General features: G+C 41.2%; 1 protein-coding gene across 3 annotated transcripts in view; it reads left to right on the top strand.

The window, feature by feature from the left end:
- The window catches only part of USP47 (ubiquitin specific peptidase 47), an 83274-nt gene that overhangs the window by 16938 nt on the left and 45027 nt on the right, over positions 1–21309 (top strand). For 2 of the 3 annotated variants that reach the window (XM_066639250.1, XM_066639239.1), the window contains exons 2-7: positions 1315–1374; positions 7943–8146; positions 10961–11074; positions 14504–14642; positions 16545–16641; positions 20594–20739. In XM_066639250.1, coding sequence (XP_066495347.1) covers positions 1315–1374; positions 7943–8146; positions 10961–11074; positions 14504–14642; positions 16545–16641; positions 20594–20739 — 760 coding nt within the window. The remainder of the gene's footprint in view (positions 1–1314; positions 1375–7942; positions 8147–10960; positions 11075–14503; positions 14643–16544; positions 16642–20593; positions 20740–21309) is intronic. The other variant, XM_066639261.1, reaches the window with a different exon arrangement.

The raw sequence follows: 21309 nt of genomic DNA, 5'->3' as shown, positions 1-21309 counted from the left end.
CCATGAGCTGAAAAAGGTTGAAAATGGCTGTCTTAAAGTGTTAGAGATGAGGGGGAAGAAATGTTGATGCTGAAAGGAAGCTCCTTGTCTCATTCAGGGCCTTACTTTCTCAGTCAATTTCTGTTTATAACCTGCTGAACAAAATAAACATAAGATTACTTTGTTCATAGTCCTTGAAGTATTTATGTACTTGAGGAACAAAGCAGAGAAGTGTTCTCTTTACTGTGTTACATTTCATACTGTTTTACATACTTTTCCAAAATATTGCTTCAATGTAAGTCCTTAGGATTGCCACTACACTAAGAAAATATTGTTTATAAAGAGATTTTCCTTGCTCTGCCTTTTCCTATGATCCTAGGAAATGTGGAAGACATCCATGCTTAATGTTGCCGCAAAAGGTTTGGTATTGGTTCATCTAAACCGGGGGTATCCAAACTATTTGGCAGGAGGGCCACGTCATTTCTCTGACACTGTGTCGGGGGCTGGGAAAAAGTTGATTTACATTTAGAATTTGAATAAATTTATATAAATGAATATATTAGAGATGGAACTTATATGAATGAATAAAGGTCTCGCAATAGCTCAAGACCTATAAAAGGCCTTGCACTAAGCAAGGCTGGCCTTTCCTTCGCTGCTGGTTAACCCCTGCTAACTGGTTAAGAGGCACTTTTTCAAGTGGGTGCTCCTCTTTTATTTAGCAGGGGGAGAGTAACTGGCCCACCTCACCCCAGCAGTGTCTTTTCTAGTGGCTGTCTGCTGGTGTTGCATCTTTTTGGATTGTGAGCCCTTTTGGGACAGGGAGCCATTAGATATTTGATTTTCTCTGTAAACCGCTTTGTGACCTTTTTGTTGAAAATCGGTATATAAATACTGTTGTTGTTGCTGCTGCTGCTGCTGCTGCTTCACAGATGTGAAACAGCAAGCAGTGGTGGGAGCCATCGGCCTGCAGCTCACTGAAGAGATTGAACAGTTACCCTTACGCTGAGAGCATTTACGTTGGGCCAGTGTGGGCTCCAGCAAGTCTCCAGAGGGCCAGAGGCTCAATGGAGACTGGGGGGTCCCTGAGGGTCGCAGATGGCACCCGGCTGGGGTTATGTCACCCTGATCTAAACCAACCAGAATGTGAACTTGATTTTCTGTTAGTCTTCATTCTCCCCAGTGTATATTATTGTACAGGAAAACATTTCAAATTGCTCTTGACATATGTAAGGTCTCCGTATTGCTTAAAAAATTTTCTTTTTTATAAAAAATATTGAAGATTGTTCTCTGCTTCAAGGTAGTATAATTTTACTATTTTGTGTTTATGTATCTTAGGATGTGCTTTGGAAGTGCAGACAAAGTATCTTTGATGAAATGAAGAAGAAATTTTCACAGGTAGATAGCGGAAGTAAATGTGATAAAAGCAATAGCCCCAATGTGTCAGCATGGGACTTTAGTAACTTCTAACATGTGCATGAGCAAGTAAATGCTTTGTGCATGTGTTTGCTGTTTTACTTCTTAGCATAGTTCTAACAATGGTAATGTGTGAGTTTTGCATATGTGTTACAAAATAGTTCGCTTGTTTGGTTTTGTGTCATAGCATCCACGAGAATTAAAAGTGTAACTTTGGTGGTCATAAAACCTGAAATAGCATCATTTACCTGATGTTTTTATATGAAGTTTTGTCACAGTGCAAGCCTATGTGTATCTACTCTGAAGTAAGTTCCATTTAGTTCAATGGGACTTACTTTCAGGTAAGTGTGTATAGGATTACTGTTTTAGGTGATAATACTTATGTAAAAAATAATCAGTCAGGGAGTTTACTCTTTTTCAACAGTCTTGTGTGTTCACACTACCATTTCTGCATTTGTGTAGATTGTCTTTGTAGGTAGTGAATACCCCCCCCCCCGGTAGATGCATGTTTTCCTATAAACAATATGTAGTCTTGGAGATGTTCTTGGCTGTGGAGCAGCATCATTTCTAGACAGGAATGACCTCTGTCTTGGTTTACTGGATGCATAATCTCTCCAATAGTAGTAAATGATGGGTGATGTGTGCAGTACATTTTTTTTTATTTAAAGCATTTATATCATGCCTTTTCAAAAACTCAAGGCGGCTTACAATACTTAATAAAATTAATCTTAAAAATACAGAATTAGATAAAAATAAACTTAAAAGCATATGCATTCAAAAATTACTATCATACACATTTAAAATACAAAACACAATTATGAAGGCAGAGCAACAAATAAAAGATGATACAAAGCAGCAACATTTCAATAAGATCTTTAAGTTAGTAATACATGTTAAATAGCAACACCAAACAAGTTAAAAGTTCTGAGGCTGGGAGAAAAAAGACAGGTAGATGTGCAATAAATAAAAAATGGACCAGGTGGAAGCTGCTGGGAATAACCTATCCCTGCTGGAAAGCACTATCATAAGGGGTTAGGATTGCACCCTGAGTCAAACTACTCAGCCCCTATGGCCACAGTCTGCCACATTCTGTACTAACTGCAACTTCTGGACTATCTTCAGGGGCAGTCCCACATAGAGCGCATTACAGTAGTCTGAATAGATGTAATCAAGGCATGGACCACCATAGCCATATCCAACTGATTTGGGTATAGCTACAGCTGGTGCACAATCTGAAGCTGAGCAAAGGCCCCTATGGCCACAGCTGTCACCTGGGCATCCTGAGGGCGCTGTGGATCCAGAAGGACCTCCAGAAGGACTTCCTTCAGAGGGAGTGCAGCCCCATCCAGGATAAAGTCTAATACCTGTATCACGGGTTTCTGAAACAGGAGGATCTCTGTCTTGTCTGGATTTAATTTGTTAGCCCTTTCCCAGATCCTAGTAGTCTCCAGTCTTCAGGTCCTCAACAGCCCCCCTGGAATATGATGACAAAGACCGAGAGAGCCTAGTATCATCAACATACTGATGATACCCTTCTCCATATTTTATGATGACCTCTCCCAGTGGTTCCATGTAGAAATTAAATAGGTTAGGACAGTGCTTCCCAAACTCCTACAAAAGAGCACTGTAAGTGTGTAAGGAAGAGTGGCTGTGGCAGCAATGCAATCCCCAGCACTGGCTACCCCCTCCCATCCCCAGCAACAGCACAATCCTGGGGATCATGTTGCTGCCTCCCCCCCTTAAAGGGACATAAACCGGTGCTTCTCTGATTGTTGGGTTGTGACCCACAAGTTTGGGAATCACTGGCATTGGAGACAAAATGGAACACTGGGGAAGTGTTCCCTTTTTTCACTCCCAAAAGCTAGAGGCCAGGATGCCAAACCTGAGTTCCCCAGGACAACCACATAGGCGTGGTCAGACTCAAAAGAGAAGAGTCACTGCAGCATAGTGCCTCCAAGCCCCAGCTCGACCAGTCAACTCAGGAGGACATCACCATCAATGGTGTCAAAAGCTGCTAAGAGCTCCAGCAGATCAACAAAGATGCACTTGATGTAGGTCATCCACAAAAGTCAACTCAGTCCCAAAACTTGATCTGAACCAGATTGATAGGTGTCCAGAAAATTTGTTTCATCCTGGACTCCCTAAAACTAGGATGCCACTGCTCTCTGAGTCACTTTGCCCAAAAAGGGGAGGTTAGCTATTAGCCTAAAGTTGTCTAAAATAGTGGGATCCAGAGAGGGTTTTCTTATGAGGGAGTGAATTGCTGACACCTTTAAGGCTCTAGGCAGCACCCCCCCTCTCTCAGCGATGTACTTACAACCCCCTCAAACCACTTGCCCAAACCTCCCCAGGCTGATTGTATGAATCATACTGGGTAAGGATGTAGAGGCAGGCAGCTGGTCTTGCACTCAGAGACCTCTCTACATCCTCACAACATTTAAGCTGAAAAGAATACCAGATTCTTGAATCAGCACTCCCTAGGGCACCATTTTCAACCACTGTGCTGTGGCACACTGGTGTGCCGTGAATGGTCCCCAGGTGTGCCGCGGGAATTTGGTAGAGGATCATTTATTAATAGGACTGTTGGGGATATGAGCCCCCCACCAACAGAAAGGTGTGCCTTGTCAATTGTCCAAAAACTGATGGTGTGTCTTGACCATTTTAGTACCTTGTCAGTGTGCCATGGGATGAAAAAGGTTGAAAATCACTGCTCTAGGGGTACCTCTGCAGACTCTGTCAATGTAAAATGTAAGTTGAGGCAGATGTGAGCCATTTTATCTGTAAAATGTCTATCGAACACATCATAGCAGGGTACAGAGCAGTCCTCTGGGCCACCCTCTAGGGCCAGTTATAATGGACCTCATGCTACCATAAATAACTATGCTGGATGATAATCTGCAGATACAATGGTGGCAGAGGAAAAAATACTTATTCTCCAGTGGGATCTCCATGTCCGTCTTAGTCCTTACAAGTGGGTAGCTCCTCCTTCTCAGGTAGGCAGGCCAGAGTCTTTTGGACTTCCTGAGGGGAGGGGCTGCCTGGACTTCCCCAGACTGGCCTAGCCTTTTGGGGAAGCAGGGCAGAGCTGGGTTCAGCTCCACCGAAACCTCCCACTGGAGAAACTAAGAGGGTATTTTCTTTTTCCTTTTTTACTACCTCTTCCCTAACTCTCCAGACTTCCGGCAGGCAATACTGCCTGCTGTCCCTTTAAGAAACCTTTTCCCTTTTCCTAACTCTCCAGTACTTAGTACTTTTAAATTTCACAGCTGCAGTACAATTACCTATAACTCCACATGTAAAATTGTATTTTATGTACTTAGTAGTGAAATATGTTTTTAAGATCTGATGATTAAGTACTACACATTTCAACCCACCGACTCCCCAAATTTTTGTATTGTCTTTTGGAGAAAAACGTGTTTTCCATGGCTCCAGTTTCCTGACTTTTACACACTCATTTGCACACTGAGGAGTAGGTAGGTCCTCAAATTTGGACAGGCCCAGCAGTCAACCAAAAGTGTACTTCTCATTGACCATGTGTGTTCCCTGTTGGGGAGGAATTGGTTTTGAGAAATAGCAAGCATGCTGCCTACCTTCTCTAATCCAAGCAGAGATCTAGATTTTTTCATCCCAGCTGCACTGAGTTTTGAAGAAGTTTGATAAGCAGCAGAATGTCTTGCTTTTCAGTCTCTCTGAGGCTTGGTACAAGATCGAGGAGAGCCACTACTGTTTTCCAGTAGGAAGGTGCTGAGTCAGAACATTGGTCCATGTAGCATAGTACAGTACTGTTAGCACTGATTGGCAGCACTTCAGGATTTCAGATAGGAATCTTTCTTTGCCCTACCTATAGATGCCAGGGATTGAATCTAGGCCTTTCTGCTACAAAGCAATGTGCTTTACATCCCTTCCTCTAAGGAAGCTTACGAGCCTGGAGAGCCACAGCATCGCTAATCAGTTGGGCAGTGGTAGGCAGGGCTAGCCAACACAGAGGTGGAGCACCCACAAGCTGGGAGGGGGTTGACCTGACCAGTCCTAGTGACCAGCTGGGAGTGTGATGCAACTGCTCCCACTGATCAGCTAGGTGATGGTGGCTGGGGTCTTGCTCAGCAGCCAGATAGTTAACATTTAAGAAGGGAAGGGTGACAGTAATTTGCATAGAAGAAAGCAGAAGGGAGAGCATGAGCCTTTGTGCTGTTTCCAATTGTGTTAGTATGGCTAAGAGACTGGAAATATCCCATAAGTATAATCTTTGTTTCCTGGAGTTTGTTACACTGGTCTTTCTGTTGTAACGTGGAGTTTGTTACACTGGTCTTTCTGTTGTAACGTTAAAAAATATCCTCAAAATCTGGATTATAGTGGAATGCTTGCTTTAAATGACATTACTGGTGGAGCCTGTTTATCCATGGAATTTTCATCTGCGGATCTGGCTCAACGTGGATCTCCCGAACCCGTGTTGAGCCAGACTTGATTGTACCTGAGCCCTCCAAAAGGCACTCGAGCACAGCTCTGATTCCCTTTGGAGGGCTTTCTGGAGAGCAGTGCATGTGTACCTGCTGCCTCTGTGGGCTTCAGAATGGCCCATAGTGGGGGGAAAACACCACTTCCGTTTTCCTTTGGGAAACTAGAAGTTACTTTTTTTAGCCTTTTAAGGCATTCTGAGGCCTGGAGAATCCCTCTGGGGTTTTTCACAAACCTCAGAATGCCTGAAAAGGTGAAAAAAAAGTCACTTCTAGTTTCCCTGGGGGAAAGAGAAGTGGCTTTTTTCCACCACTGTGGGCCATTCTGAAGCCCACAGAGGCAGTGGACAAATACACACTGCCTCTCCAGGCTTTGGAAAGCCCTTCAGAGGGAAACCAAGTGCACCTCCGGTCCCCTTTGGAGGGCTTAAAGGGACGAATATAATGGATTTCATTATCCGCAATATTCTGTATCAGTGGGGGCGGGGGGGCAGTCCGAGAACAGATCCCTCATGGATACCGAGGCCCCACCTGTATATTATGCTTTGACTTGGATGCATTGATATTGAAGAGGATAGGAATAATTGGCAAAACAGTTAAGAATAAAACATTAAGTTATCATAAAGTGCTCGTATCATCCAGTGGTGGAATCTCTTTAAAATAATACTGCAGCTTGATCCACCTCCAAAACAATGTGGTGCAACTGGACAAAATGTTGGAAAGAGCAGCTAAAGGAATCAAAGGCATAGATCCTCTTGTAAAAGGAGGGACATGATGGAGATTCATAAGATTGTGTGGTGTGAAGAAAGTGGATAGAAGTTTCCCTTTTCTTGTAATACTAGAACTCATTGTCTGAAAGTGCTTCTTTCTGATATTCTATTTTATTTATTTATATTTATACAGGTATTTATATACCACCTTTCTTTGGTCGTCAGATTTCACCTCAGACTTTAATCCAAGGCGGTTTACATAGGCAGGCTGTTCTAAACCCCCATGGGGATTTTTACAATTGACTAGTTCTAGTCTTTCATAGAACTCCTCGTTCCAGCTGGATTCCTTCCCGGTCTGGTCTCGCTCTGGCCCTTCGCCTCCCATGCTGCACTTGACGTTAATTGACGCTCCACTTCTATCAGTTAATTGTGAATATGCTGCAGTAGGAAGTGGTGATGACTATTAAGCTTAGTTCTCTTTTAAAGGAGATTAGACAAATTAATGAAGGAGAGGCCTGACACTGGCTATGAGTCATGATGACTGTGTAGAAGAGGTAGTCTACATTTGTATACCAGTTGCTGTTCTTATGAAAAGGGCTTAGGTTTTTAACTTGAAAAGAGATTGTGGGGGGCATGACTGAGAGATGTAAAAGGAATACTACTGTGAAGAGTAAATGTGAAAGGGTAGTCTCATTTATTTATACAGCGAAGTCATTGTATATGGTACTTTACAGATGTTGTAAACAAAATTAAGGATAGGTTTCTGAACTGAGCGTGGTTGTGCATGGGGTAATTGCTCTTTCGGATCAATGCCTTTTGTGCTGTTAAAGAAAAATAAATTTACTTGAATAGTATCACTCCTGTTCATTTTCAGTGAAGTTCATAGTCCAGAAGGTAAATATATTATTAAACTGTTACTTTATTTTCACTGGCAGATTTTATAAGATAGTTATATTGCCAAATCTTTGCACTCTGTTCAAAGGTTTGACACATTGTATCCTACAGATGGGACAAATCCCTCACTGTTAGCTGAATTAAAGGCCCAGAGAACAATCTTATTTATCAAAATAGCAACAATGCAAATATATTTGAATAATTGGAAAGCATTGATTACGTGAAGGACTTAGGATGGCTCCCAGTTGATCTTGCTAAACATTATGTAGCACAGGTGTTACAACTTCTAACAAGGAGGTGAAAAAATACAGGGTTGAAACTGAGCTGTGTAATGGAACATTATTTGTGCATGATGTTCTTCTATTTAAAAAACAAAACCGTTCAAAAATATCACATAGTGCAAACACGGATAAATGTCTGCCAATAGAAGCTGATGTCTTGAGACTTAAAAACTTGACAACATAAACACTCTTGTTTTCTCTTTTGTTACAGATTGAAAGTGCTGCTGATGAACCTAGAGTGCTTTGTATAATACAAGATACTACTAATTCTAAGACAGTGAACGAACGCATCACTTTGAACTTGCCAGCTTCCACTCCACTAAAAAGACTTTTTGAGGATGTGGCCACGAAAGTGGGCTATGTTAATGGAACATTTGAGCTAGTATGGGGAAATGGAGTCAGCGTTGCTGATACGGTAAATGCTGTTTGACAAATAGAAATCTATGCATTGTCTGGGGATTATTTGTAGGCATCTTGAATGCCATTGTTTTCTCTAGTTTTTAAAATACATATTTCTCAATAGCATAAACTCACTAAAAGTATATCTGATTTTTTTTCTCTTTTATCTTGCTTGGAGTGTTTAATATATGTGTATACACATACATGGCTTAGTGCTCTGTCAGAAAAGGCCTTTAAAATAAGGCTCGACGCGCCTGTAAGTTGATCTCACAGATAAGTCGAGAGCAAGCTTTGAGGGGAAAAATCATGGCATTTTTGACCCTTGTATAAGTCGGGTATTAATCTTCGGGGTGTGTGAAATTCTTTGAAAATGACTTACGAGGAGCTATCTGAAGCAGCAAAAGGGAAAAAAAGGAGGCATTTTACTTTCTTCTCCTGACAGGAAGGAAGATGAAGGTGCTTATGGGAGTTGTAGGCTTTGTGAGGAGTACAGTGCTGCACTTCCATACTCTATTTCAAACTCTATTCCTTGAGTATGAGCAGTAGAAAAATGTGGGCTATATACTAGTAATAAAGGAAGAACAATAAAATACCTCTCCATTTTCACTTCCTTTTCTGAAGCTTTCAGCTGATTTGGTTTAAAAGCATGTAATTTGATGTTACTTTTATGTTGTATACTAATGTGTTAGGCTGACAGAAAACATTTTTCAACTTCTTGAAGTGGATTTGTCATTATGTCACTGATTTATCTAAAGCTGAGCAGTTGTACTGAATCCTAAAATGGACATGGGTAAAAAGCTGGTTCTGTTCTGTGGTATAGTGGAAGGTCTATGGAATATCATCTGTTCTGCTGATAGTGGAAGGCAGATTTTCTAGATTTTTTTAAAATTTGATTTGTATACTTTTTCAAAGTTCAAAATAGTTTACCTAAAAATTAAACCATATTTAAAATAAGTTGTAAAAAACAATAGTTCAGAACTCCTTGGCCTTCGTTTTCCCTTTTGTTTTTCCATTACGCATTGGTTTTAAGTATTTGTTTCTGTATATGTTATAGGTAGCAAACCATGACAATGGCAGTTTTGGAATCTGAGAACTCTAATCTTTAGTTTCTAGTGCTGCCTAACCAGTGGTGTCGCTAGGGGGTGCGGGCCGCACTGGGGGGTCACGTGCACTGGGGGGGTGACGCGCTAAAATAGCAGTGGTTAGGAGTAACCCCATCATATTATATACCATTGGATGTGGAATTTTGAGTGGAATGCAATTCAAAAAACCAGAGTGAAATATGTCCTTTCCACCAAAAGTTATGGCCAAAAAACCGGAGGACAAAAAATGCATGGAGCCCTATAGAAAGTGAAAGTGAGCCATATTGCGCGTTTACTTACGAGTAGGCAAACTTGCCATAGTACGTCGGAAAGGGCAGGCTGAGAGGAATCCAACGACACCAGAATGGTCCTGATCCAGTGAATGCAGCCCCCAAAAACACCTGAGAAGGAAGTCCTTCCCTCCAAGCAGATGAATGTATTGAGCCCTATGGAAAGCAAAACTAAGCCTCACGGTTGCGTTTACTTGCGAGTAAGCAAACATGCCTTGGAAGATCAGGTGAAGGAGAGTGCAAGGCTGCCAGAATGGTCCTGATCCTAAGCACCTGGAGCTAAACAAGTGCTCCAGAAGGCATCCTCCCCCCCCCCCCCTTCACTAAAAAGGATCAAAACAGAGGCTTCAGCTGGTAAGGTGAACTTTTTTGAGATTTGCAAAGCCAGGTGGATCCTGACAGTGATCTGGTTTAAACAGAAGTTCTTAAATTGAACTGGGAACTGGGTAGGGCTGAAAACCTTACTGGTTTTGGAGGGGGGGGGTGTTATTGCAGGCAGGCTACAGAGGAAATTCACTTGGTGGAACAAGGATGAATTCTGCTTATTTAATTATTTGTTTTACTTTAATTATTTATAATTTTAATTTGCCTGACGATGTCACTTCCACCATGACATCACTTCTGGTGGGTCATGGACAGATTGTCATTCTAAAAAGTGGTCCCAGTGCTAAACGTTTGAGAACTGCTGCAATAAGGTGTTAGTAAGTTGACACCCTGGGGGTGTGTGTGACACCACTAGTGACTAAAATCACAGTTTGGAGGAATAATTTCATCATGTTATATATCAGTCAATGCGTAGTTTCATGCAGAATGTGTTCTATCTTTGTTCTATCAAAGGTACACCCAAAAAACCAGTGGGGGCGAAGTGATGGTACATCACCACGCCCAACACCTCGGGTGTTGCCCCACCCACTGCATGGGGGGTGACACGCTGGCATCCCGCACCAGGTGACGCGGACCCTAGTGATGCCACTGTGTCTGGGAGGCGGGGCTGGGATCTGGCTGTTATGCCGGACCCTAGCCCCCATACCCGAGTATCCATTTAGTAAGCCATTTAGTTATTTGATTTTTCTTTGTAAACCGCTTTGTGAACTTTTAGTTGAAAAGCGGTATATAAATACTGTTAATAATAATAATAATAACAGACCAGCATGCCCGAAATGTATTCATAGACTTGTCTGCTCCAGAAGTGACTGGATAAGCAGCATAATATGAAACTATTGTGTGTGTCTGTTGGCTCTTGTTGGAAATGACAAATCTAGACTTCTTATTAAGGAAAGGGGTTCAAGTGTGAGTTTTAAATGCATCTTAAATGTGCTAGATGCCTTTCTAAAGAGGAGGCATATTGTAACTCATTGTGAGATTTCTGCTAGAAAAATGACCCCTTTTCATAGTTTAAATTCTCAAAACAAGTGTTTCTGAATTTGTGGTAAATCACCATTTGTTTTGTCACTGTAGATACCACTGGATCAGTCTAGTGATAAATCTGTGGTTGATGCTGGTTTTGAGCCTGGGAAAAAGAATTTTCTGCATCTGACAGACAAAGATGGAGAACAACCTCAAATAGTTTTGGTAAGAAAACTTCTCAAATTTATTCTTCTCAGTTGCATCTTTTTGGTATACTGTTGATTTGCTGTATTCACCATTGTCAACCTTGGGGCTAGATACCTTATTGTAGAATATGGTATAATACAGTGTTTCCCAAACTGTGGGTTGTTGCCCTGTGCAAAAGCTTCTAGTGAAGCCTGCTCCATGGTTCTGGTCATCAGTGACGACCCTCTGTCCTCAGCAGCCTTTCTCTAGGATGCATGACTGGAGATGAGCCATCTGGACCACTGCTAACCCTGAACTTCTGCAGCCTCATGACGTCCAGGAGCCGTTTTGAATGCTAGACTGTTGGGTGTGCCATATAATTGGATGCCAGATTATTGGTTTCACTGTAAATGTTTTGCTACACTGAAAATGAAATGAATAGATTGTAGGTATCAGTGCTGTTTCCGTATTTCTGTAAGTACATATATAGATAGTGTAGAACTTCGGTTAATGCTAGATTTCTGGTGTATACACTGTAATGTTTATGCGCTCCACCCTAAGTGGAAGTGAGCTTGTGGTCAGCAATATGAAAAGAAGACTATTCCTTCAACGCATATACAAAACCTTTCCATGCTTCATTTATAAAATTATGCAAATTTATGAAATTATAAAATTTGCAGATGATACTACAATGATGGGGCTTGTTAGCAGGAATGATGAGTCTGCTTATAGGAAGGAGGTACAGGAGTTGTTGTTGTGGTGCAAAGAAAATAATCTCTCACTTAACATCAATAAAACTAAAGAACTTATAATTGACTTCCGGAAAAAGAGGGGTGTACTCACACCATTATACAAAAATGGTGAGGAGGTGGAGAGGGTTGCTAGTTTCAAATTCCTAGGTATTTACATCACAGAGGACCTCTCATGGACTATTAACACCAGCATGTTGATAAAAAAGGCACAAAAGAGGTTATATTTTCTGAGGAAGCTTGGAAGTTTAAATTTGTCGCAGCAGCTGCTTGTGTCTTACTATCGTTGCACCATTGAGAGTATCCTATCTTGGTGTGGTACGGAAATTACTCTGCATGGGACAAAAAAGCTCTGCAGAGAATTAAGATCGCACAGCACATCATCAACCTTCCATCTACCTGCTTTGGAGGACATCTATACATCTCGCTGTCTGCAGAAGTCATATAGTATTCTGAGAGACCCCTCCCATCTGGCTCATAAGTTTTTTGACCTGTTGCCTTCGGGTAGATGATACAGAACTATTAGTGCAGCACCACACGATTCCTGAACACTTTTTATCCCACAGCCATAATTACATTGAATAAGGCGATATAGTTGTTACCATGCTCCTGGGCATTATGATCTGTTGTATTGTTTGTATATTATGATGCATATTGTATAGAATGTGTGGGTGAGTGTGTAGAGTGTGATTGTTGGAATTGTTGTATATATTTATGCTTTTATCTCAAAGGTGCATAAATTCCGTTGTGCTGTAGCACAATGACAATGAAGTTACAACTACTATTTATTGTCTGTTCAGGTAGAGCAAGGGAAGATGGGGAAAAGATCATATCTTGTCAGTGCTGGTCAGTGACATTGTTCTGATCCTGCCTTTGTTTCAACTGCATACCCAGAGTGGTGCTCTAGCAGAGTGCAGCCTCCTTCTGCTGACTCCTCTGCACTGGAAGAAGCAACTTTCCTGGGAGAGCCAGGATAGTGTAGTGGTTCTGGTGTTGGACTTAGACTTGGAAAATCAAATCCCTGCTCAGCTGTGAAGCTTCCTTGATGACTTTGTGCCAGTCACTGTCTCAGCCTTACCTACCTCATATGGTTGTCATGAGGACTAAAGGAGAGAGGCAGCTGTGTTCACCACCCTGAGCTCCTTGCAGGAAGAGCATATAAAAATTTGAAAAATAAACTTGAAGGTGGTCATTGGCAACACCAGCTGTGGTAAGCCCAGAAAAGAGAAAAGCCCACCTCTGCCCCAGGCCACATGTAGCTTAGTTATAAATATTGTTGCACTGTCAATGTGCAGTCTTCCCTCCTCTGTCTACATGGAAAATTGAAATACGTTCTAAAAACACTAGGCTTTATATCTTAACATACCTCTCTGGTTCGTTCCATTCATTCTTTCCGCAGTCTTGTTTTCTAGTCAAACTGAACAATTTGACCATAATCCTATACACACTTACTGGGAGTAAATTTCATTAAACTCTGTGAGGCTTACTTCTGAGTAGACATGCGTAGAATTGCATGTTAATAAAACATTGTCATTGTAATGTTAATCCTCTGCAATTCCTTCTGCAGTTGATGCATGACTCAGTACAAAGAGCTTCTTTCCCCTCCTCATGTATCTTCATCCCATAAAGTAAGCATAAATAAATGGAGGACTGTAGCTTTTACCTTATTCAGATTGTTGCCAGAGTTAGAATAGGTTCTTGTTTGTCACAGAATATTTTATGAAGATCACTAGCCATGCTGTCACTTGGTATTACAGTAAAATTTTGATAATTCAGCATCCAGTACTGTGGCAATCTCGATAGTCTGGCATAAAAATGAGCGTGGTAGTGATTGAACTTCCATAAATAGCAATTTGTGAGGCAGCAGCAAAAGCAGCTGAACAACATAAATCCAGTCAGGCCTTCTTGGATCACTCTGCAACTGGCATTGTGTGACACCGGTCAGTACTTGTGTTCCCTCCAGCTGTTTCAGTTCTTTAGTCAATGTATGAACCACCAAATAGTCTGACATATCCGATTGTCTGGCACCACCCAGGTACCGACAGTGCCAGATTATCTGAATTTAGTTATGTTATGGCAAGTTGAGATAGTTTTTCCTATCATTAGTTAGGATACTATGACATCCTTCAGATTTGCTAATCTTTGACCCTGCCTTTGGTAACACAAATAAGCCAATCCCAGCTCTCTCCCCTGACTACCAATTTCAGTAAGAATCAGATACACTCTTAAATTTTTTTAAACTTACACTCAGGAGAAAATGTACTTTAAGACTTAAAACACAACAGTGTACTCCTAGAATCATACTGTACCACTTTGCAGGTAGAAAGCTTCTCCCATCCAGCCAATGCCCTTCCGAGCACAGAAAGGTGACTTTGTGTATTGTTTACCCCAGCTGGTAATCTAAAAGACTGTTGTTTGGATTACTTGCTCCTAGCAGTTAGGTACGTGATAAATACACAAGAGCCTTTTCTCCAAGCTAGTGATCTGTGGTCTGAGCTTTGGATTTCACTGATTGTTAGAAAAATCTACATGGGTCATCCCCCCCCACCCGCTCCTCATCCCCAGCAGGTCTCTTGAAGCATTTGTTTGAGGCTTTCTGTACTGCTTATGGGCTCGTAGATGCTCCTGTTGTGTTGTTTGAATGGTCTGTTCTGATTTTTCTCATGCTTTGTATTCCACTTTGCTAGAAATGCATTAACAGACATATTCAATCTTTTAGGAGGAGTCTGGTGGAACTGATGACCATAATCAAGACCGATTTATAGGCCCTCTTCCACGAGAAGGTTCAGTTGGTTGCTCCAGTGATTCTTTCAGTCAGAACTATTCCTATTCATCAATTCTCAGTAAATCAGAAACAGGTATTGTGATCTATTTTTTCCTTTCCAACGGCATAAGGAATAGGGTACGTAATAACATTTCAACTCTTAGTCCTTTAGTGACAGAGTGTAGCCAGAGCCTTTGGAAATGCAATGCCACAACTGTTTCCAGGAATATTAGTGCACCAGGGTACATAAATGTCAGTTGGTTGTAATGAATACAAAATGTGGAGGAACATGTCCCTTCCCTTCAGCCAATTCATATTCATGTTTCGTTAGAAGGAAATCCCAGAGTGTTCAGTGGGGCTTACTCTCGGGCGCCTTTACATGAATTTCAATCTTAGTCACTGACCTTGTTTTGTGTCTCCATGTGAGGTAGTGGTGGGTTTTGCACATGCAACTGTAGGGAACCATAACCACCTCCTATCTCTAATTTGAATTTGGAGCTGGGAAGCGTACCAGAGATTGTTTGACTCTGAGAGGCGTGAACTTTCCAGTAATAGAGTGGTCACCTCCAGTTTTCCTCTTCCTCCTGGAGTTTGGGGAATAGAAGGAATTTTCCCTATAGTTGCTCTGTCCCTTCTGAAGATCAGCACAAATGTAGGGTTAACTAATTCTCCTTACCTTCAAACTGGAAAGAGTGAGTCTGGGATTTCTCACATCACCTTCACAAGAGGACAGTGGAACGGCAGTCACTGTGGCAAACAGAAATAAAGGTAGATTCCTGTATAAATGAGCAGGGTGGTGCATTTGATACAGGGATTCTCCAAAGGTAGGAAATACTATTTACACTTTGTTGATCTTGATGTCTCCAAATCCAATTTGTTGGGCACAGTCACGAACAAGTTTCACCCTGCATGATAATCTAAAGCTAGGAGCCCGTGGAGCTGTACCTGTGCATAGCCTACGTGTAGACAACCCAATCAGTGAAAACTGATTTGTTTGCAATTGAAGACCAAGTTTTTTTCCCCATATATAGTTTTGGTATTCACACCTCTTACAAGAATTTATAAGAATAAAGAAGAATTTAATGAATAAAGAATTTAATGAATAAAGAAGTATAAGAATTTAATGTAACCATGTTTGTGACATTTTGTTTCTGTGACAACCAGATGGAATACAGTTTAATATGAAATTTTTTATCCAGTACTGAATGTGTATACATGTTTGATCCCAAGTATTGATTTGCACAGTAGTTTTTTTTTTTTCCTTAGGGAAGGTCAGCTTCCTTCTCACAGGGGGAGGATTTGGAGACCCTCCGCAGAACCAGTCAAAAAACAACTTCTTTCATTCATGACAGGTCTCTGTGAGGATAAAATTGAGTGACAAATTGTGCTTATTTGAAGGAGATGGCAGTGAAGCCTTGTTTTCACAGACACTGAGTTGGAAAGGGACTCTGTCTAAACTAAAGCTTTGGAAGGATATATTTGAATTTCCCTACCTTGATGTGATATAGGGAAATTTTAAATTGTCTCATGAGTGGTCCCATTACCTCAATGGGTCATACTTGTTTTATCTGGATTTTTGAGTGTCTTCTAATTTACAAACTTCCAATATGAGAGTCAGAAATGAAATAATTTTCAATAAGTTCCTGTACTATGAAAATCAGCAGAAATAGTCATATACATGATGTTGTTACCTTCCCCAGCTCAGAAATTTTAAGGACATTATTCTTGTATATAGATAATATTGTGCATCTTTGCATTTGTACTGAGTGGAAATTACTGTGATGTTGGTAAATTGTGGATTTCTAATATTTGCAGTAGGAGGCAGAAGATATGTAAATATTCCAAATTTTGCTCGGCAGTATAAAAATTATGATTTCCTATTGAGCTGGGATTTCACATATCATGCCAGAAGAGGTTGCTGTTTTTCCTTTGACTTAATCTCTCTTGGGAGATAGCAGAAACTGCTATTAATCCTGTCTCCAATTATTGCTTTCAGGATATGTGGGCCTAGTAAATCAAGCAATGACCTGCTATTTGAACAGCCTTCTTCAAACCCTTTTCATGACTCCAGAATTTAGAAATGCATTATACAAGTGAGTACTTGAGAAAAAATGCATTTGTATTTGTTGTACATTGCACTTCCGAAATGATGTCAGATGGGTTTTTTCCATCTTGGAAGTATGCATGAATTTGTGATGGATTTAAAAGTCCATGAAAAACTTGTCAGTAGTTGTGACAAAATGATGCAAAATATGACTTGCTAAGGGCAAGAGAGCTGTGTTGCGTGCATGTGAATTGAACGTCTGTTCTTTTTAAAAGTGCACATTCTGCCTAAAAAACAGTCAGAAGGAATCTTTAAGCTTTATTTCTGACTTAATGTGATATCTCCCCCTAGATAAGGTAACTGTGGATTCTTACTGCTATGGAAACTTAGTGAATATGACTGAGCGAAAACATATTCGTGTTCAAATAGGCACAGCTATTATAGGAAGTAGCATGACCTTGTTCTTATTGTGTTGTGCAAGGAGCAGAACCTTTTTTTTTGAGGCAGCTGAGACCCAAATTGTTGAAGTTCAGACTTTTTCAAGGATTTGGGGGTACGGTCACTTGTGCCTAGTCCAAACTTAACATGCACCAGACTTGCTATGCCTTCGTTTCTTTCCCTTAGCTGACCGTGAGCTCTAGAACAGTGGTCTTTCACCTTTTTGTGCCATGTCCCCAATTAATAAATATATAATGAGACTGGGGAACCCAATCCGCCCACCCCATTTCACCCTAGTGTCTTTACAACTACCCTGTGAGGTAGCAGCATGAGCAGGGCAAGCCTTAGGAGCTGTGGAGTAAGATGGCAAGAAGAGGCTGGGCAGGATTATATAAAGAACTCAGTTTTGATAAGGCAGTATCATTTTTTGAATGGATCCAAGATCTCTCTTGCACAGTCTTTGAAAGGTTGCTGTGACGCTTTAAATGAGGCTTTGTTATTAGGGTCATAACCCACAGCTTGAAGAACACTGCTCTAGAAAACACCTAAAAGACTTTTGCAGTTAGAGTGTCATTCAGAGAAGTTTGTATCTGTATTACCGTATTTATCGGCGTATAACACGCACAGGCGTATAACACGCATCTTCATTTTAAGAGGGAAATTTCAGGAAAAAAATAAGGGTAGCTCAGAACTTTTTTTTATTAATATTATTACCACATATAAGGTAAATAATGTAAAAGGACAGTAAAAGCAACTGTTTTAACAAAAGAAACTTGGATATTTTGTTTTTACAAAAGTTTACTCAGAAATCACTATCTGGGAAACCAAGAAACTCTTCATCTTCACTGCTATCTTCAAAATCGCAATGAACACTGCTGCTTTCACTGCTACTATCTTCATAAATCAGCTCATCTTCTTCACCATCCAAAGCATTACTTATGCCACCTCACCTCAATCCCTCCCCCTCCCCTCCCCAAAGAAAGGGTCTCCACTTACCATATTCATCAGCTGCCAGCGGCTGTGATAATATGCGGCGGGCGCAGCGCTGACATCACGTCACGATGCTGTGCCGCCGCTAGGCACTATTGGGAACGGGATCCCTTAAAGAGACATCGCCGTATAACACGCATACATCATTTGCCCCCTATTTTCAGGGGGAAAAAGTGCGTGTTATACGCCGATAAATACGGTAATAGCTCATTGAGCAGAAGTTCAGAAATACGCTTGTCAGCTCACTCTAACTGCTTTCTGAGCAGAGGTGGGGAAGAGGGTAGGAACTTCCCCTTTGCAGTTGTATGAGGCTTCCAGGATGCTTGAAACAGCTCCAAGGCTGAGTATAACATCGTAGGCAGTGGAATGTCCAAAGAGGAAGGGCTTGGTGGTGATCACAAATTTAGAGTGGTATTGTTAGCCAGTCCAAATTTACATAAGAACATAAGAACAGCCCCACTGGATCAGGCCATAGGCCCATCTAGTCCAGCTTCCTGTGTCTCACAGCGGCCCACCAAATGCCCCAGGGAGCACACCAGATAACAAGAGACCTCATCCTGGTGCCCTCCCCTGCATCTGGCATTCTGACATAACCCATTTCTAAAATTTGTGAACCCCCATCCTTGAAGAATCTTAGGGTTCTCTAGAACACAGTTCTGAAAACCATTGTTGCTGTTGAATTTGCCCTTTCTGGATTGTCCCTTATTCAACAGGGTCCCATTGCTCCTGGGTCACCCAGGAGTCTGATGTTCACTTTCGTGCTGCTGTACAAAAGAACTTAAAATCGGTACAAGTCCAAGTCTGCAGTACAAGAAGTCTGCGGTAAAACTAGCTCTCGTTCATGTTAGCTAGAATATTTATCGTTCTTTATAAAGAAGCTAAATTCTTGGGTTCCCCAGAAGCTACTAGGGTCTGTATTAAACACAGAGATGTAAGATTTCTGGATAAGTAAGCAATGGGAACAACTGTTTCTGAATTTTTTCCTGAAAAAAATGAAAGTTTTGGGTAATGTTGAATATGCAAGGGTCATTTTCATATAAGCCTAATTTTACAACTACTCCTCTCAGGAAGATGGCAGCACACTTAAGGTGCAGAAATGCATCTTGAACTTGAATGTTGTACAGGTTGAGACTAATTCGCGTGGGTTCCGTTCCAAGCACTCACGTGGATGGCGAAAAACGCACTATAGCAAATCAGTTTAAAAAAACAAAGTTTCTTTGCTCTGTTGATTTAAAAACAGCCTTGCTGACCTTTGTGATGTAAGATAAGAGTCATTAAGAAGACCTCCTTCCTCCTTCAAGAGCTTACAAAGAGCTGAGAGCTTACACTCAGCCCCGCCCTTCACCAATGCCAAGGGATCACCTTTCTTTCACATGCTCAGGAGGAAGGGAGGGGTCCACTGGGGAGAGAAGGATTGATGGATTGTCAGCTAGCTGCCCTCTCTCTCTCTCTCATTAAGGAGGCTATTGTTAAAGGGCTGTTCCGTTTTTTAAACTGATTTTAAAGGGATGCATTTTTCCCCTTCCCCAGGGTTCAGCACATTCCTTCTCATTTGCAGGGGCCATTCGTGTTGAGTCAAATTCGTGTATAAAAAGTCTGTGTATAAATAGGCTGGACCTGTATTTTGTCCTCAGTATGCACTGTTCTCTGCTTCTGTCAACTATCTTGCATGCAGATCTTCATATCACATGCTTAGCATTTAGAGGAAAAACTTACCTTAAAAATCATTTCACTCATTCCAAAAGAAAACAAATTAAATAGAACTAACTTTAATTTCCTCCCAAGCATTTAGTTTTTCCATTGGAAGAAATTGTCCTGGGAGGAAAAAACCTGTGTTTTTTCCAGTCGTCCGTGTCTCTCCCCCCCCCCCCCCGACTTTCACATGTCTCGTTAAAGGCTGTATGGCTTCCAGGATCTCTTGACATTAGTTGATTGTCTTCAACAGATTAAAAAAACTAACCAAGAGCCATATTTTCTCTCTTTATCTATTAAACAGTTCAGTGTTTTTGTGTAAATTATTAAATGTAGTGTGACTCATGACAGTCTTCCCAAAACTTTGGTCTTGGGAAAATTCAGACTGGTTTATTCAGTTTAGAACATAGTATAGGTTACAAATGCCTTCAGATGTTTGCCTTAAAAATAAGTACTTTATAAAAGCACTCTTCTGTCTGTAATCTGTACATCCACTGAACTTACTTTCTACGGTTCTAGTGCTTTAGCTAGGGAAATGGAACTTATACTTCTGTCTCCAAAAGAGGTGGGGTTCCTGTTTGAGGCTTGTCCCAAACGATGAAGTAAGCATCTTCCCTATTATGGCCCAGTTTTATCTGGGTTCTGTGCTGATGGAACATGATATGTCAGCAAAAGCCTCGGGCTGCTGGAGTGGCAGCCACAATGATGGCACTGCCAGTGGAGTGCCCAGTCCCCGTCAGAGCAGGTAAGTTGGCAGAGGGGGTATTCAAGGAAGGACCTGGATGCACTTAGAAGTGCACATTAGAGTTTCTTTTTTAAACAGTGCATTGTAATTTGCTTTGTATGTATGATGGTAATAAAATGCCTCATTTTGTTAATAGATGGGAATTTGAGGACTCTGAAGAAGATCCGGTGACAAGCATCCCTTACCAGCTTCAAAGGCTGTTTGTTTTATTACAGACCAGCAAAAAGAGAGCAATTGAAACAACGGATGTTACACGAAGCTTCGGATGGGATAGTAGTGAGGGTAATTATTTGTAATATAAACTTAACTGAGTTATTATGTTAGCTTAGAGATTGAACAATATTGTATGTTAAATAGACATATTCTGTACCAAGAACTCCAAATGTCTCATCATTTTCTAAATTTTAGTTTTTTAAAAGCTGCTCAATGTTCTCAGGAAATGAAGAGACTTCTAAAAGATATAGGTAATTGCAGGCCTTGGTATAGAATTGTTGATGTTGCTTTAAAATTTTTTGCTTTTCAGCCAACCTATACATTGCTTAGGCTGCAGTCTTCTACACACTTACATGGGAGTAAATTAGACACTTGGGGTTGTACTGTAACAGCCCAATCTTATTCTGATACTGTGCCATATCCAAAGCCTCTCCAGTTCAGAGGAGGAGGGACACCAGAGCCGAGGCAGAACCACACTAATGTAGCCATCCCAGTAACACTGTTGGTTACTTGCAAATCTTGACACAGCCCATCATTCATGGACTGGCTTGGTCATCATGGGATTGGGTCAGCATGTAAGGAACCAATCATTGAATCTACCCAGTCTCGGTGCCAGTGGCTAGAGTAACTCACTCAGGG

This window comes from Tiliqua scincoides, chromosome 1 (genome assembly GCF_035046505.1).
Source record: "Tiliqua scincoides isolate rTilSci1 chromosome 1, rTilSci1.hap2, whole genome shotgun sequence".
Classification (NCBI taxonomy): domain Eukaryota; kingdom Metazoa; phylum Chordata; class Lepidosauria; order Squamata; family Scincidae; genus Tiliqua; species Tiliqua scincoides.
Note: the sequence above shows the minus strand (reverse complement) of the source record. Positions and strands in the feature narration are given on the sequence as shown.